General features: G+C 57.8%; 1 protein-coding gene across 5 annotated transcripts in view; it reads left to right on the top strand.

Moving 5' to 3' along the window:
• Positions 1–6,792, top strand: part of RAPGEF1 (Rap guanine nucleotide exchange factor 1) — a 111,297-nt gene extending 104,505 nt beyond the window's left edge. For all 5 annotated transcript variants that reach the window (XM_037036367.1, XM_037036364.1, XM_037036363.1 and 2 more), the window contains 8 exons: positions 277–462; positions 1,173–1,257; positions 1,404–1,498; positions 2,780–2,858; positions 2,966–3,067; positions 4,148–4,245; positions 5,354–5,482; positions 5,995–6,792. In XM_037036367.1, coding sequence (XP_036892262.1) covers positions 277–462; positions 1,173–1,257; positions 1,404–1,498; positions 2,780–2,858; positions 2,966–3,067; positions 4,148–4,245; positions 5,354–5,482; positions 5,995–6,145 — 925 coding nt within the window. In that variant the 3' untranslated portion in view covers positions 6,146–6,792. The remainder of the gene's footprint in view (positions 1–276; positions 463–1,172; positions 1,258–1,403; positions 1,499–2,779; positions 2,859–2,965; positions 3,068–4,147; positions 4,246–5,353; positions 5,483–5,994) is intronic.
• Positions 6,793–16,301: the final 9,509 nt, after the last annotated feature.

The following is a 16,301-nucleotide window of genomic DNA, read 5'->3' as shown; positions in this document are numbered from 1 at the left end:
TCACCCACAGAAGCTGCAGCTGCTCTGGGACAGGGTTTTGGTCTGTCTCCAGGCCCCAGGCCAGCAGTCCGAAGTGCTTGTCCAGGGCCAGCGTGTTTGCCGAGAGGACAGGGCCACTTGTCACCACGGGTCCCCCCAGCAGTCTGAGCTCCCCGTGAGAGGTGTCCCAGCTCTGCCACAGGACTCGTAGGTGTCTGGAGGTGGCTTTGGGACCCTGTGGCAGCCATCCTCTCTTCTGTCCTTGTGTCCTTACCCCTGGTGGCCTCGGCTCTGTAGCCTAGTGGAGCTGACAGAAGAGATCTTGAAGCTGCTGATGGAGCTGGTCTTCCGCTTGGTGTGCAGCGGCGAGCTCAGCCTGGCCCGTGTGCTCCGGAAGAACATCCTGGACAAGGTGGACCAGAAGAAGCTGCTCCGGTGTGCCAACTCCGACCAGCCCCTCGCAGCCAGGGGGGTGGCAGCCAGGTGAGTCGCCGTCCGTCCGCCCGTGACCTCGCCAGCCCCTGCCTCCTCTGGCTAGAGCTGTGCCTGTAGCCACCGCTGCGCCCTGTTCTCACCAGCACCTCTGCAGTCCACAGCCTCACCCAGATTCTGCAGGGCCCTGTGATGAGGCAGCTCGGGCGGCCCAGTGAGCGCCTCTTCCCCAGGGTTTTGTTCTGTGACGAGTCACCTTTTACCCAGGAGGTGGGGTGCCCGGGCGTGGGGGCTAACCAGGACAGGGACAGATGAGCAGGCTTCAGGCTGCGGTCGGCCCTTAATTCTCCTCCCGGCACTGATGCAGCAGCTGTGGAAGCTCGCCCCGCCCCGCCGTGCCTTCCCGAATGTCCCCAGGATCCTGTGTGTAGGTTCCAATCTGTTGCCTGCCCCTCTGGCTCAGCCTTCGTTCACGTGGCCCCCTCTCTGTCCCCCTGGGCCTGGAGTTCAGCCAGCTGGGCCGTCCCTGAGTTTGCAAGGGGACCTGCAGCACCCTCCCCAACAGCAGCGGGAGAGGGGGGCTGGCACTGTAGTCCCAGGGGTAACATGGGCGGTCCTGACCTGCCGCCAGCCCGCCCTGTGGCCTGTGCTCTCTCCTGCTGTGGGGCGAGGCCCACCGGCCGTTCCCTCCAATCTCCCGGCTCCAAGGCCCACTCAGCTCCGCTGTCTTTGCCCACTCACCTCACGCATCTCTCTTCCAGGCCGGGGACCCTACATGACTTTCACAGCCATGAAATAGCCGAGCAGCTGACCCTGCTAGATGCTGAGCTCTTTTATAAAATAGAGGTACGCCGTGGGGCGGGGCAAGGGGGCGGGCCCTTCCACAGCCACAGCTGGGGCAGCTCATCCCTGAATGGGGACACCACGCCCTGCCTCCTGGGCACAGGAAAGCAGGAGGGCTCCAGCCCTACCCAGTCTACTTTCTCTCCCAGATCCCTGAGGTTTTACTTTGGGCAAAAGAGCAGAACGAGGAGAAGAGCCCCAACCTGACTCAGTTCACGGAGCACTTCAACAACATGTCCTACTGGTGAGGGGTCCTCGGTGCAGGGCTCGTGACCCGTGGGGGGGTGCCCCTTCATCCCTTCCAGCTCCTCCGGAGGCTTAAACCGCAGGCAGCAGAGAGCAGGGGGCTTGTCTGGAGCATTGAAAGCTACCACCCCCACCCCCGCAGACTGGAGGGCTGGGGTGGCAGACCAGGAGGGAGGGTCCAGGATGGGGGCGGGGGAGGTTTGCCCTCCCACACTGGTCCTCCCAGTCTCCTCACTCCCAGGACAGCAGCCTCAGGACTCAGCCTCACACTGCCTCGAAAGAGAACAGCAAAGAGTGGGATCCATTAATGCTTTTAGGTAGCCTTTAATTCTTAAAGGAAAATGGGGCGCAGTACACGCCAATAATATAACACGTAACAGACCTGTGGGCTCTTCAAGTGACTCGAAAGTGCCCCCAGCCTCTGACATCATAGAGGGTGGGTGGCCTGGGACAGTGTGCCGCAGGCCCCACCCCACACACAACCCGCTGCTGCCGCCACAGGGGCAGCCAGGGTTTTAAAAGGGTCCCAAGGGCTGCTTGTTGGGGAGAAGTCAGGTGGTCCCCAGCTTTCCAGGCCTTCCTCCTCACCACGGGAGGCGGCAACCTGAGAGGACACGGTTGTTTGTACTGCTAGGCAGCCACACAAGGCCCTGTGCGAGGCTTCAGGCCAGCGGCTTGCTGGTCACAGAGGGCTCTAGGCGCAGCCCTGGGGAGAGGTCAGCCTGGGAAGGGTGGGGGGCCCTGCAGAGCCACAGTCTTCTGGGCGGATCAGGGCAGGTGCTTGCTAATGGGGCAGAGGCAGTACTTCCTCCCCAGCGACCAGCAGTGGCTGGCCGTGAAACCACAGGGTGGAGGCCGCTGTCCGGTTTTTGAGAGGTGGGCCTAGGCTCCGGTCGCTGCTGAGGTAGAGGGGTGCCCTCCTCATGTCTGGCGAGGTGGCCTCCCAACCCACAGGCCTGCCCTTCCCCTGTGCACGGCCCTTCCATGCCCAGTGGTGCCCGGGGCCGACGCTCGCCAGGGACACCCTGCTAGCGCCCCAGAGCCCCCAGCTGCACCGTCGCTGGTCCCCATGCTGGTGTTCGGGCACAGCCACCAGATCTTTCTGTGGCCTCTGGCCTCCCCCCGGGTGCCTGTGAGCTCCGTGAGCGCAAATACGAGGGCCACACTTGGTGCTTCCTAAGCCCTGGGCACTCGCTACAAGCTCTGGACATGTGCCGGCTGGTGACGTCTCCACCAGGACCACCGGGGCCTCAGCCGTCTTCCTCCTTCGGTCATGCAGGGTCCGGTCAATAATCATGTTACAGGAAAAGGCCCAGGACAGGGAACGGCTGCTCCTGAAGTTCATCAAGATCATGAAGGTAACCCTGGCACCCTCCTGGGCCTGCTCTGGAGGCCTTGCCCCCAGGCGGTGGGAGGGCCCGGCCTGCCCACCTTGTTCTCACGGCCGCTGCGCCTCTCTCTGCAGCATCTTCGGAAGCTGAACAACTTCAACTCCTACCTGGCCATCCTCTCAGCGCTAGACTCGGCACCCATCCGCAGGCTGGAGTGGCAGAAGCAGACCTCAGAGGTGAGGGGGGCGCCGCACTCCGGTCCTGGCTCCGCACCCACCTGCTTTGTGGCCGGGACGGCCCACCCCACCCTGCCTCAGTCTCCTGTCTCCAGTCTCTAGTCTCTGTCCCTGGGTCCAGGGGCTTCGTGGTTGGTGCTGGGGTTACATCATAGCGCCCTGCTGCCTGCGCCATAGCTGGGGCCCCTTCCTTTGGCATGTGCCCCTAGAATGCCTGCTCGTGGCAGGAGCTCCATTAGGCGCTGGGAGTCCAGGGTGGGTGCTAATGGGACGGGACGGAGTGCCCGGGAGAGGAAGTGCTGGTCAGGCCATGCCCTGGGGAACCACCTCGGGGAAAGGAGGGATTCCCAGCTGCAGGGACAGGGGTGCACAGGCAGCAGAGGCAAGTGGGGAGCTGGTGACCACGAGCAGGACACAGTGCTGGGGAGGGCCTGGCCTGCATCACGAGGCTTGCGGGGGTGCCTGGCGAGGGTTGGACCTCTGCTGTCGTGGGGGCGCTTTCCGCCGACAAGGGAGGCAGAGCCGCAGGGCTGAGCACGGGCTGGGCCGCCCCAGGACCGTCTCGCCAGGTGACATGGAAAGGCAGTTGTACAGCAGTGTTGTTTGGAGAAGTGGGACGCACATGCCGGGTGCTCCAGGGAGACAGAAGGGGTCCTGCGGAGGCAGGGCTTCTTGGAGGAGGTGACCCGTCAGAGTGAGAGGCACCCGACAGGCAAAAAGGCAGGATGAGCTGGGTCTCCCAAGCAAGAGCCCCTTCTTTCCTCCTGTGTCCAGGAGCAGTGGGGTAAGGTCACCTGCCCACCCCAGGTGGACTTGGCCTTGAGAGCAGGGAGGAGCAGAGGGAGGCTAGGAGTGACCAGGACAGGGAGCAGCCCAGGCCCAGGCCCCAGCTGTCCCCTGGGCAGGGGGCCCCAAAAGGCCTGGTCTCCCTGCAGCGGGGCTGGGCCAGGCGTAGTTCCAGAACAGCGTGGTGTGTGTGGGCACCCTTCAGCACTGGCAGAGGATGAGTGAGGAGTTGGTTGGTGAGAAGTGGCCAACCCTGTCCCAGTGCTCACAGTCCCCGTGTCCCTCCTGCCCCAGGGCCTGGCGGAGTACTGCACGCTGATTGACAGCTCGTCCTCCTTCCGCGCCTACCGTGCCGCCCTCTCGGAGGTGGAGCCACCTTGCATCCCATACCTGTGAGTAGACCTTCCAGCCCGGGTTTGCCCCACACTTGCTCAGGGTGCTCCGTGAGGCCCCCGACAAACCGCCCATAGGGATTTCCAACCAAGCCGTCCACCCTTCTGTCGTAATTTTAAACCACGTAACAAGGAGCAGCACCTTTTACTTTGAAACAGAAACGTGGGGTCCAGTGAAAATGGTTCTGAGCCCCCGTCCTGCCCATGTCTCCCTGACCTGCCAGTCAACACATCTGGTCACGTTTGGACACATGGGTAGCTCCCTTTCCCCGGAAGGGGCATCACGCCCATTTCCAGCTGTCCTCAAATTTGGGTGCACATGGCAACCACCTGGGGGCCCTAAGTCACCCCGGGAGCCCTGAGAGCACTTGGCATGAAGAAGCTCAGAGAGCAGGTCCCCAGGGTGGGCCTCGGGGTGGAGCAGGTAGGATTTTCCTGGGGAAAGAGCCCATGGCCAGAAAGTGCAGGAAATGAGGGAAATCGAAGCTAAACAGGCTTCGTTGCTGTGGGTCTCACCAGAGCGCTTAGTGTGCGAATGGGCGGCAGACTCTCCGAAAGGGTGGGGAGAGTCGGCCAGGGCTGTCCCAGGGCTGGGCCTCTGATGGGACGCCCCTTGGAGACACAGATCAGACCGCCGACCCCTCCCTCGCCTCCGGCCCCCTGCCCCCGCTGAGCACCACTGCTGCCCCGTGGGCTGTGCCGGGGCTGGGCTCCCAGGTGGGGGAACTGCCTGTCACGTGCTCTCTGTTCAGAGGCTCCTTCCCAACCTGTTAACCAGACGGGCTCTGGCTTCCACCCACTCCGGTTTGGGGCTGTACTGTTTTTCCATCCATTTATAGATTTTAATTAGCAGAGCCCTCTGCAGGCTGGGACAGTCACTGGGGGCCTATGGGACGGGAGCTGGCTTCCCGGGACTAGAGCCCAGGAGCCAGGACTCCATGCTGGAGGAAGCCTCCACGTCCCGGAGGCGCTGTGGCTCTGGTAGCTTCACAGTCCAAAGGCCTGGCCGCGTCAGCACTGGCTCATCCTGGCAGCCCCACCGACTGGCCTGGAAACCAGCCACCTTCCGAGTGGCCTCCAGCAGGTGACTTGCCTTCTCCACCTGCAGGGGGCTCATCCTGCAGGACCTCACCTTCGTGCACCTGGGCAACCCGGACCACATCGATGGCAAGGTGAACTTCTCCAAGCGGTGGCAGCAGTTCAACATCCTGGACAGCATGCGCTGCTTCCAGCAGGCGTGAGTGCGCTGCCCGGGCCCTGGGCGGGGCTGGGCGGTGACAAGGGCCCTGTGGGGATGGGCCCGCCCCACCCTGGCAGCAGCACTCGAGAAAGCGTGCATGCTGGGCTCGGCCCAGCGGGGGGGCCGTGGCCTGCCCATGGATGGCAGCCAGCTCGTAGCTGGTCTTCCTGCAAGGAGGCGGGGATAGACCCTGGCCATTGGACCCCAGAGTGGTGGGGGAAGCCCAGATGACAGAGCCCACCAGGGTGGGCCCAATGAGCTGAGTGTCTGTGGGGCCCCTTATAGAGGGGCCCAGGTGCAGGGATGCTGCGTGGGGAGACCTTGCAAGGAGCACAGCCTCAGCGTCCAGCTTAGGCTCTGCGTGCTGGTGGCCTCGTTTCCTTGAGCTTGAGTTCTCCCCCGTGGCCTGTGGGCAGCAGTAGCCCCTGCCACGCCCATTTGCTGAGGCGGTAGTGGGTCACCTGCGAGGGGCCCTGGGCTCTCACTGGCCTCCCTCCCCTCCTCACCAGGCACTATGACATCCGGAGAAACGACGACATCATAAACTTCTTCAATGACTTCAGCGACCACCTGGCCGAGGAGGCCCTGTGGGAACTCTCTCTGAAAATCAAACCCAGGAACATAACGAGGAGAAAAACAGACCGGGAAGAGAAGACCTAGGAGAAGGTGCCGTGAGCAAGCAGAACGCTCAGGAGAGGCTCCGAGTGCGGCTCCGAGACTGGACAGGACTTGGGACCTGTTGGGTGACAGCAGTATGCGTCCCGGCCGCAGCCTCGGGGCCTGGCAGGAGCCTGGAGCCCAGGCCGCTTCCGGCCTCCCTCCTCCTGTGTGGAGCCAGCAGGCAGGTCTCGTTGCTGATTTGTGACCCAGTGGTTTTCTGGTTTGGTTTCTGCTTTCACGTCTGTCTTCCCCTGTCCCTGTCCCCCACTCCTCCACCCCCGGGAGCAGACAAGGAACACGGGCGTCTTCACCGCTTGGACCTGAGGGTCCTGGACCTGCTGAAGCGACAGATGGGTGGAGGCTCTAGGGCCCTCATGGGCTCTGCTTCCAGGGACCTTGAATGAGGAGGCATCTCTTAGCTGGGTGGGCAGAGGGGCTGGGGGTGCCCCTTCTACCTTCTAGCCCCGCTTTTTAAACAGGGTGGTGAGCTGCCCGCCCAGCCCAGGCGGTACGGCAGGGCCCTCGCAGCCCCGGAGCCCTGGGGCTCCCGTCACGGTACGGCCCCCAGGGCCCACAGCCGTGAGCAGTGGCGTCTGCCAGTCCTGCCCCCGCGCCTCCCCCCGCCCCCCACACACCCTTGCCCGCCCCCGCTGTCTCTGCTGCTGCTGGGAGCCGGGAGGAAGAGGCTGTGGCAGGAGAGGACTTGACCGTCCAAGAGACGCATTTCACCTGAGCTGGGCCCATAACTCGGGTGAGTTCATTCAGAGAGTGGGGGCCTTTCTGTCCTGGGGGAGGCCAGGGGCCCCTCCACTGTCGCTCGCCGTGTGCCTTAAACTCCATCTCCTACCCCCCTGCCCCCCACTCCCTCCTACCTTGCTCCCTCCTACCTTGCTCCCTCCTACCTTGCTCCATCCTGGTGGGTGGCAGGGACTCCTTCCACTCATGAGACCCGCCCACCAGGACCCCTGCCCACCACAGGGCAGGCTCGCTCTTCTCCCGGAAGGACCAGAGGCTTTTCCATCCTCCTGCTCCCGCCACACCGTGGTCAGGCCTGCCCTGGGGTCAGCACCTGGTCACGCCCACTGCGGGACCTGTGCTCGGCTCAGGCAACACGGCGGTGGGAAGCGACAGCTGCAGGCTATTTAGACTGTTTTTAAAGAAACAGCCAAGTCACTTCGAGTCCTTGGTGGGTCTTGAGTGAACAGCTTGTCTCAAGAAGAAGCCGGTCCGGTCTTTTCCCTCCCTTGTCTGCCCTGCACGGGGAGGGGACGTCTACGAAATGTCGGTCTCGGTCCCTCTGGCGGAGACTGTGCCTGCTTTGCTTTGTTATTTAAAGAGTGTGTGAGTCAAGTCACTGTGACCGGGCAGCCCGAGTACGGGGTCGGCGCCTGCCATCTGCAGTCCTCCTCCCAGCCTTCCCTGGCCCGGGTTCTGGAACCTCAGAGCCCCTGCGCTTCGGAGAGCCCGGGTCTCCCTCTGTAGCGCCCACTGGTGGGCAGATGTGAGTCTGCGGCCTGTTCTCGGCCCTGAGCTGGGAGGGGGGGTTCTATCTCCCCTCAGCTTAGAAGTGGCCGTGGCCCTGCCCCTGCCATCCCCGAGCCCTCGGGGGTCTGAGCAGAGGCGCCAGGCGAGCCCCAGGTGGATGTGGGGGCAGCATGCTGGCCGAGAGCCGTCTCCGGGGCAGGTGTGGGAATTGACCTTTAGGATGGACAGGCACAATCAGGACAGTTTGATTCCGTGTGGGGGTGGAGGGGCAGCCAAGGAGAGGGTAGGCTGGCGCTGAGTCTGAACTGAACACCGGTTCTGAGAAGCACCCCGCCCCCCATGTTGCTGTAATATGTATTCCTGCCCAACCCGACTGACAGTGGCGCCCCCTGCAGACATTTCAAGCCTGTAACTTTTGTATGAAAGAAGAATAAATACTGAGGAAAGCCGCTGGGTATGCACTGTGTGGCCGCCTCTGGGACAGGGCCAGAGACAGGGCCAGGGCCAGGGCTGGGGTGGTTCTGGTGGAGGGGAGGGCTGTGCCTGGCACCAGCTCCTTTCAGAAGGCCTGGGGTCCACCCCCACCCCCCCCAAAGGGCCAAGGAGGCTGCATGCTTGACCAGCAACCTGGGAGGTTCGGATCCAGGTCTGTCTGTGGGTAGTGCCAGGTCAGGCTTGTGGGTTCCGGAGTACAGTGGCCCTTGGGTGCTCCCCGCAGGAGGATGGGGGCAGGCCCCACACTAGGACATGTGGAGGAAGGCAGCCCCTTGGCCGATAGGGGCTGTGGTCCTGGCTCCACAGCTGATAAGTCAGGTGGCCGTGGGTGGCCGTGGGTGGCCCCAGCCCCCGCCCCCGACTCCCGCATGAGGCCTGTGCGGCCCAGTGCTCACTGCACGTGTGCCCGGCTCCGAGCACTCGGCAAACGGCTCCGCCTCATTGAACGCTCCCAATTTAAAAGTCACCCAAGTGACATTACAACCACGGGGAGTGCTACAAAGAAGAGGTACTCGACGTTAAAGAAGTTAAGTCTGGTGTGAGGCCACTCACAAGCGTCAAGTCCAAACAGGCTTCACAGGTCGTTTATGCAGAGCAAACGGCTTCAGTCTCGCCTGAGCACCCCTCGAGAGCAGGCGAGGGCAAGCCCTTCCCAGCTGGTCTCACGGCACTGACACAAAGACCCCAGTGCGGCCTCAGGAAGCCCAGCAGCCCCAGACCAGCGGTGCGCACCACCCAGTGCTCCCGGACCCCGTTGGGCTCACCCTCCAACACCAAGGACAGGGTGACATCGGCACGCTGGTGCATGTGCCAACCTCATACACCGCACGCCGACTTGGGCACCTCATCTGGTGCTCACTCGGGGCACAGGTCCCTTGTCCCCATCCCCAGACCTGCCGGCTGCTACCGTGTGCTGCTGACAGTCAGGGGCGGGTGTCCCCTCAGACATTTAAACACGGAACTGCCTTTTGACCCCGTGACTCCACTTCTGGGAACACACCTGACGAAACCCGAAACACAGACTTGAAAGCATTTGTGCACCCCTCCATTCCTCGCAGCCTTGTCTACAGTAGCTCGGATTTGGAAGCAACCAAGCGCCCATCAACAGAAGAGCGGGTAGAAGGGGCGTTTACACAGTGGAACGCCGCTCGGCCGTAAACAGAATGAAAGCTCACCGTCTGCACAGCACCGAAGGGCCTAGAGGGCGTTGTGCTGAGTGAGACAGAGACAGACAGACCCCCACACACGTGCACTTCTCCGTGGGAGCCAAAGAACAGCACGTGCGTGGGCACGCCACTCCCTGCTGTGGCGGACTCGGGGGCTGACCGGGCAGGGCCCCCCCGCCACCCTCCCTGGACTGGACGAGAACGAAGAGGGACCTGTGCGGACCAAGCCACGAGGCTTTGAGGTTACACGTTCTCACAGCACGGCCTCACCCTCCAGTGGGCAGGCTCGCGGCAGAAGGACAAACACTGTCCCCTCGCCTTGGCGCTGAGAAAGGCCGTTGTCTGAAATGTGACACCTGCCCCTAACCTTTGTTCTTAAAATGTTCTTAGCACACGAGAAACGGAAAACCTCCTTAGTCGGATGAAGGCTGCCTTCCAAATTTCTGTTCAGGCATTTTACTCAGTGATGAGATGGTCAAAGCGTTTCCTTTAAAATCAGAATGAGGTAAGGACCCCATGCTGACCACGTCTGTTTGGACTTGGAGACCCCAACCAATGCCACTGGGGAAGACAGGGACTGAGGTGACCAAGAAAGTCACAGCGGTTAGCTGTGCACCAGCTAGAAAAATCAAACATTCCCACACAGTCAGCAATTCGGAAACAATTCTGGAAGAACTATTTACACCAGCATCACAGGTCTTAAGGTATTAGAAATAAATCCAACAAAGATGTGTGAGGGCTTTACAGGGAAAAAAATGGTAGTGCACAACAGAATATAACACTTACAAATACTTAGGTACCTAATTTACCAGCATCTAAATTTCTAAAGCAAATATTAACAGGCCTAAGGGGAGAAAAAGACAGCAAATATGACAACAGTAAGGGCTTCCACGGCCCCCTCACACCGACGGGTGTGCCATCCGGACAGAGACACCAATACAGGGCACCGGCCTCAGCCGACGCAGTGGACCAGACAACGGGCCCGGGACACTCCACCCACGAGCCACAGAGCACACACCCTTCCCTGGTGCAGGAGGGCTGGCCTCCCGGGTAAATCCCACGCTAGGCCACTGAACAAGTCTTAAATTTAAGAAGATTGAAAGCACACCAAGTGCCTTTTCTGACACAGTGGTAGGAGAGTAGAAACCAATTGCAGGGAGACTAGAAAATTCACAATAGCTGGAGATTAAACAACATACTAACAACGAATGGGTGGAAGGGATCAAAAGAAAAATAAATGCCTTGAGATTTAATGGGATGCAGCAAAAGCTGTTCTAAGAGGAAGTCCAAGAAACAAACATTCCAGTTAGGTTGTGCAAGATACAACCTAACTTTACACCTCAAGGAACCAGGAAAAGAAGAACAAAGCCCCAAATTAGTGGAAGGAAGAAAATAACAAAGATCAGGAATAGATGGAATATGAACTAAAGAGACAACAGGAAAGATCAATGAAATAAAAAGCTGATTCTTTCGAAAGATGAAGTGGACAAACCATGAAGAGACCATTCAAAACCGGAAATGAAAGAGACATCACAACTGCTACCACAGAGATGCTATGGGCTGCTCTGAACACTTATACGCCAGCAAACTTGACAACCTAAAAGAAATGGATTCTTAGAATCATACAACTACCAAGACTGAATCCAGAAGAAATGGAAAATCTGAAGAGATCAATTACTAGTGAGGAGACTGAATCAGAAATCAAAAGCCTTCCACCAAACAAAAGCCCAGGAGCAGACAGACGGCTTCACTGGAGAATTCCCGCAGTCCCTCTCCACCTCCTCCCAAAACAGGGCGGGGGAGGGGGCACTTCCGAACTCCTTTCTCAAAGCCAGCCATGCCTGAGGCCAAAACCAGAGAGAACATCACAGATCCAACACTTCTTTCTGTTTCTGCCAAACCTTCAGAAATAAGACTTCATTCAAAAGTGAGAAGCTCTTCAGCAGTTTCCACAAAAGCAAGATCCAAGATAATCCCTCTGAAAGGGTGCAGAACTCACCCCAGAGGCGTCTCCCAGGTGCACAGGTGACTCCGGGCGGCCAGGAGCCAGCCAGGAGCAGGATCAAAGCGCCCCTAGAGGAGGCAGACGCCCTCCTACGCCTCAATGAGTCTGATTTTTCACGCACAACTAAAAACGACCAGGGACACAAGACACAGAGCATGAACGGGAAAAGACCAGAAATAACGGACAGCATCAGACCCTTGGGGGCTGGGGTTTGGGAGTCCGCAGGTGTCGGCTTGGGCACACACGCTTGCTCTAGGAGCGAACGGGCGAGATTGAGACTTTGGTCCATTAAGCATAAAATATAAAGAAAGGGTAAGGGGAGAGTCTAGAACCAAAAAGAGTGTGACCTCGGTGAGCACGTTGCGTAGAATCAGTGGAGATGGACCAGGAGCTCCGGGGGGAAGGGAGGGGAAGGAGGGGAGAGCAGAACCAGCGCGGCCAGCCGTGGTCTCACTCCTCGGAAGCAGTGCAAACGGACGTCCGTCGGCTGGGGAAAGGTGGACCAACCGTGCTGTCTCCAGACCATGGAACACTATTCGGCAATGGGAAGGCATGAGCTGACCTGCTGCGACATGAGCGGACCTCGAAACTACGGCTGAACCTCAAAGCCATGGCTGTTGGAGAACCGCGATATGCGGGCTCCCGTGCATGTAAAGTGTGCAGAAACAGTCCAGGGACCGCAGCATACCAGGCTGCCCGGAGGGGCACATGCACACACTCGGACCAGCAGGAGGACCCTTATGGCGACTCTAAATGTGACTGTGCTCTCAAAGTGAGTGAATGTTGAAATACTCAAGTTCTCCCGCAGTAAAGCTGTTTTTAAAAAGTTTTCCAAAACTGGCCATTCGCCAGCACCTGTCTTTCCCAGCAAGGTCATGTGGGTCAATGTTCAGTGGTCGGTTCCAAGCCCCCACTCTGACCGGTGCTGGGGCGGGGGCGTGCAGACATCCAGTGGCCCCCACACTTCACAGTCTCAGCAAGCTCCCAGCCCTGGCCTGGCCACCGTCTGACTCCCTGGCCCTTCAGACATGGACACTGCACCCCCAGCCTATGCCACCCTGCGGGCAAGCAGGCTCCCAACTCCTCTGCACGCCCACCGCCACCTTCAGCCCACGCACACCTCCAGGGTGCGTTCCTGCTCCCCCAGCTCTGACCCAGTGCTGGCCTGGGGAGCCCCGGGAGGCTGCCCCGCAGGGGCTGCAACCTTCTCCAGCGAGTTCTGCGTCCAGGCCTTGGGGACTTGGGCCTCTTAAGTTCTGCCTTCCTTGGGTATCGACCTTCGGCCCAGGGCAACTTTAGCGTTCACATCTACCTTCCTAGTTCCAGAGTTAATATTACCTTCATCTGAATCTTCCTCTGTTCAAATTACCCCATGCTTTCCATCTAGCCAGGTCCTTGACGGAAAAAACCTCAAGCCCTAGATTCAAGAAGCCTGTGAACCAGGCGGGATAATTAACTAGGAATACACGTCTACGCACACGGTGGCTGAGCTCCCGAAACAGAGACACGCTTCTTTAAGCAGAGAAGCAGAGAAAGGCCGCCTTACCTTCACGGGTCCAGCAACTAGACCCCTCGCGAAACGACTGGGGACAGGGGTCAATGGGTAATGCTGTTACCACTCAACGAAAACACCCGCCAAGCAAACTTCTCTGTCCGTTCAACATGTCTTTCAAGAATGAGGGTACAGTACCTCCGGTCCAGACGGCAGCATGGCTCACCTCTTGGCACAACAAATTTACAACTAAGATATAGAACAACCACTGCTCAGAACCCACAGAAATCGAAGTCTAACAACCACGGAGTTAAAGAAACCACACCCACTCAGACTCATAGGAGGGGCAGAGGCACAGAACGGGCTGGCCCCACGCCCACGTGTGGTGGATAACAATTCAGGTGGGCTTCTCGGGAGCGAGGAGTCCCAGCCCCACACCAGGCCCCCAGCTCAGGGTTCCAGTGCCAGGAAGAGAAGTGCCCACAACTTCTGGCTGCAAAAACCAGTGGCGATTGAGTCCGTGGAGGAAACTTCCAGAGTCCCAAGCAGTTCCTCTTAAAGAACCCACACAAGGACTCACCTACTCAGACTCCCTCTGGGCTCTGGTGCTGGGATGGCAGCTTGAGGGGCACCAGTGGATGCAGGGGGAGGCAGAGGTGTGTGGCATCAAGGCCAGCAGAGGCCGTTGTCCCTTTTCTGGGCCCTCCCCACGCAGAGCTGGCCGACTGGTGTTGTGGCTAAGATTCCATCAGAGATCCCCAGAGACTCCGCCCCACCCAACTCACAGTCCCACCCAAGTTTTTTTCCATATGAATGGCTGATCTTGGCTCCTGCTTCACAACTTCCTAAATCTTCTCAGACAAGCAGCAGCTGGCCTCAGTGAGCCCCAGGCCCAGAACTGGCAGCCAGATTCACAGCTTGGCTTCCCTGAAAACTCTAAGCCCAGCACAAAGAGCAGCCGTCTCAGATTGCTCTGTAGCTCAGGCAGGGGGCCCCAGGCAAACACAGGTGGGGGCGGATCTTGGCCGACACGCCCCCCCCAAAATCCCAGGGCCAACGCCCCCAGAGGACCGCTAAGGACCGTGTCGGAGCTCCACCACCCTGCCCCTGCACAGCTGATCCTCCCGGGAGGGCGGAGGTTGGTGGTCAGTGGTCACAGCCAGTCCTTGCAGCTGACCGGCCTGGGTAATTAACTCCCATTGATCTGCCAACAGCAACCAAGGCTCAACTACAAGAGGAGGGTGTACTCAGCCCACACAAAGGGCGCACCTTGAGTACCCAGCTTGGGTGACGGGAGGCTGTGCCACTGGACCCTACAGGACAACTACTATATCAGGCCACACAACCAAGACAGGGAGTCACAGCAGCCCTACCTAATACATAGAAACAAACACAGGGAGGCTGCCAAAATGAGGAGACAAGGAAACGTGGCCCAAATGACAGAACAGCAAAACTACAGAAAAGGAGCTAAACAAAATGGAGATAAACAATCCATCAGATGCAGAGTTCAAAATACTGGTTATAAGGATGCTCAGGGAACTTAATGAGGATCTTAACAGCATAAAAAAGATCCAGTCAGAAATGAAGGATACACTAATTGAAATAAAGAACAATGTACAGGGAGACAGTACAGTGGATGAAATGGAGAATCAAATCAATGACTCAGAACAAGGAAGCAAAAAACAACCAATCAGAACAATAAGTAGAAAAAAGAACCCAAAAAAGCAAGAGTGGTATAAACAGCCTGTGGGACAACTTTAAGCATCCCAACATTTGCTGTATAGGAATGCCAGAAGGAGAAAGAGAGAACAGGAAACTGGAAATCTATTTGTAAAAAAATAATGAGAGAAAACTCCCCTAATTTGCAAAAGGAAATAGACATGCAAGTGCAGGAAACACAGAGAGTCCCAAACAAGATGGAGGCAAAGAGGCCACCCCAAGACACATCATCATTAAAATGCCAAAGGTTAAAGATAAAGAGATGGGAGAATGGGTGAGAGGTGAGGGGACTAAGAAGTACAAACAGGCAGTTACAGAGTGGCCACGGGAGGTAAAGTACAGCGTAGGAAATGAAGGCGCCAAAGGACTTACATGTGTGGCCCTTGGACTTAAACAAGAGTAGGGGGGTTTCCTGCGGGGGTGGGGGATGCTGGGTAGAAGGGAGCAAAGGGAAAAATCAGGACCACTGGAATAGCATGATCAATAAAATATAATTGAGCCCTGGCTGGTGTAGCTCAGTGGATTGAGCACAGGCCTCTGAACCAAAGGATCGCGGTTCGAGTCCCAGTCAGGGCACATGCCTGGGTTGCAGGCTGGTTCCCAGCGGGGACACATGAGAGGCAACCGTGCATTGGTGTTCCTCTCCCTCTCTCCTTCCCTTCCCTTCTAAAGATAAATAAATCTTTTTTAAAAGTTAAAAAATAATAAAAAATAAAGTATAATTGGAAAAAAAAGAATGAGGGCAAAAGTCAAGATTCTGTCACAGAGACAAAACCAGGATCCATCACAAGCAGACATGCAGTGAGCAAAGACAAAACTTTGGGGCAGAAAGAAAATAATCCCAAGTGGGAGGCCAGACATGCAGGAGAGGATGGAAGTGACAACAGTCACTGTGGATAAAGTTGCGTGGGGACTCGCTGCATGAACCAGTGAAGGGGATGCGGTCGTAGCGACAGAGTGCAACTTGGAGGCCGAGAGGAGTTACTCTTGAGTGAGTGCTTGCGTTGTCTAGGAAGAGGGTAAATGTACCGCAACATCAGACATGGGGAAGTCGAAAGTGCAAACTGTCGTGTTGGGAACTCCTAAGAAAGCAAAGTCTAATAGCCAAGCTAATAGGAAGAATCGGAGTCATTAAAAAAAATAATTCCCCAAAAAGAAGGCAGGAGAGGCCCTGCCTGGTGTGGCCCAGTGGGTTGAGTGTCGTCCTGCAAACCAAAAGGTCACGAATTCAACTCCTGGTCAGGGCACAGGATTGGGTGGTAGACCCAGTTTGGGGCCTGTGAGAGGCAGCCAATCAATGTGTCTCTCCCTCTCTTTCTCACTCCCGTCCCCTCTCTCTAAACATAAATAAAGTCTTTAAAAAAATAAAAATATGCCTGGCTGGTGAGGCTCAGCGGACTGAGCGCCAGCCTGTGAAGGAAAAGGTCACCAGTTCAGTTCCCAGTCAGGGCACAGGCCTGGGTTGTGGGCCAGTCCCCAGTGGGGGGCGCGAGAGGCAACCACACATGGATGTTCCTCTCCCTCTCTCCTTTCCTTCTCTTCTGTCTACAAAAATAAATAAAATATTTTAAAAATAAAAATAAAAGAAAGCAAGAGAGAAGCAGAGTCCTGGTGGGGCCAGCAGGAAGTGCACAGTGAGATGGATGATTCGACCCTAATACGAATCTGTGTTTTTAAACTACATTAAGGAAATGTGCCAGATTCTGCAGTTGAAAGACAGGTGGTCAGACTGTATTTTTAAAACGCTGTTAACAAGATGTGTCTGTCTAAAACATGAAGGTATGGGGAGGTTGA

The sequence above is a fragment of the Sturnira hondurensis genome, unplaced genomic scaffold (genome assembly GCF_014824575.4).
Source record: "Sturnira hondurensis isolate 20B ecotype Veracruz unplaced genomic scaffold, ASM1482457v3 Scaffold0022908, whole genome shotgun sequence".
In the NCBI taxonomy this organism is placed as follows: Eukaryota; Metazoa; Chordata; class Mammalia; order Chiroptera; family Phyllostomidae; genus Sturnira; species Sturnira hondurensis.
This window is presented reverse-complemented; position numbering and strand designations above follow the sequence as displayed.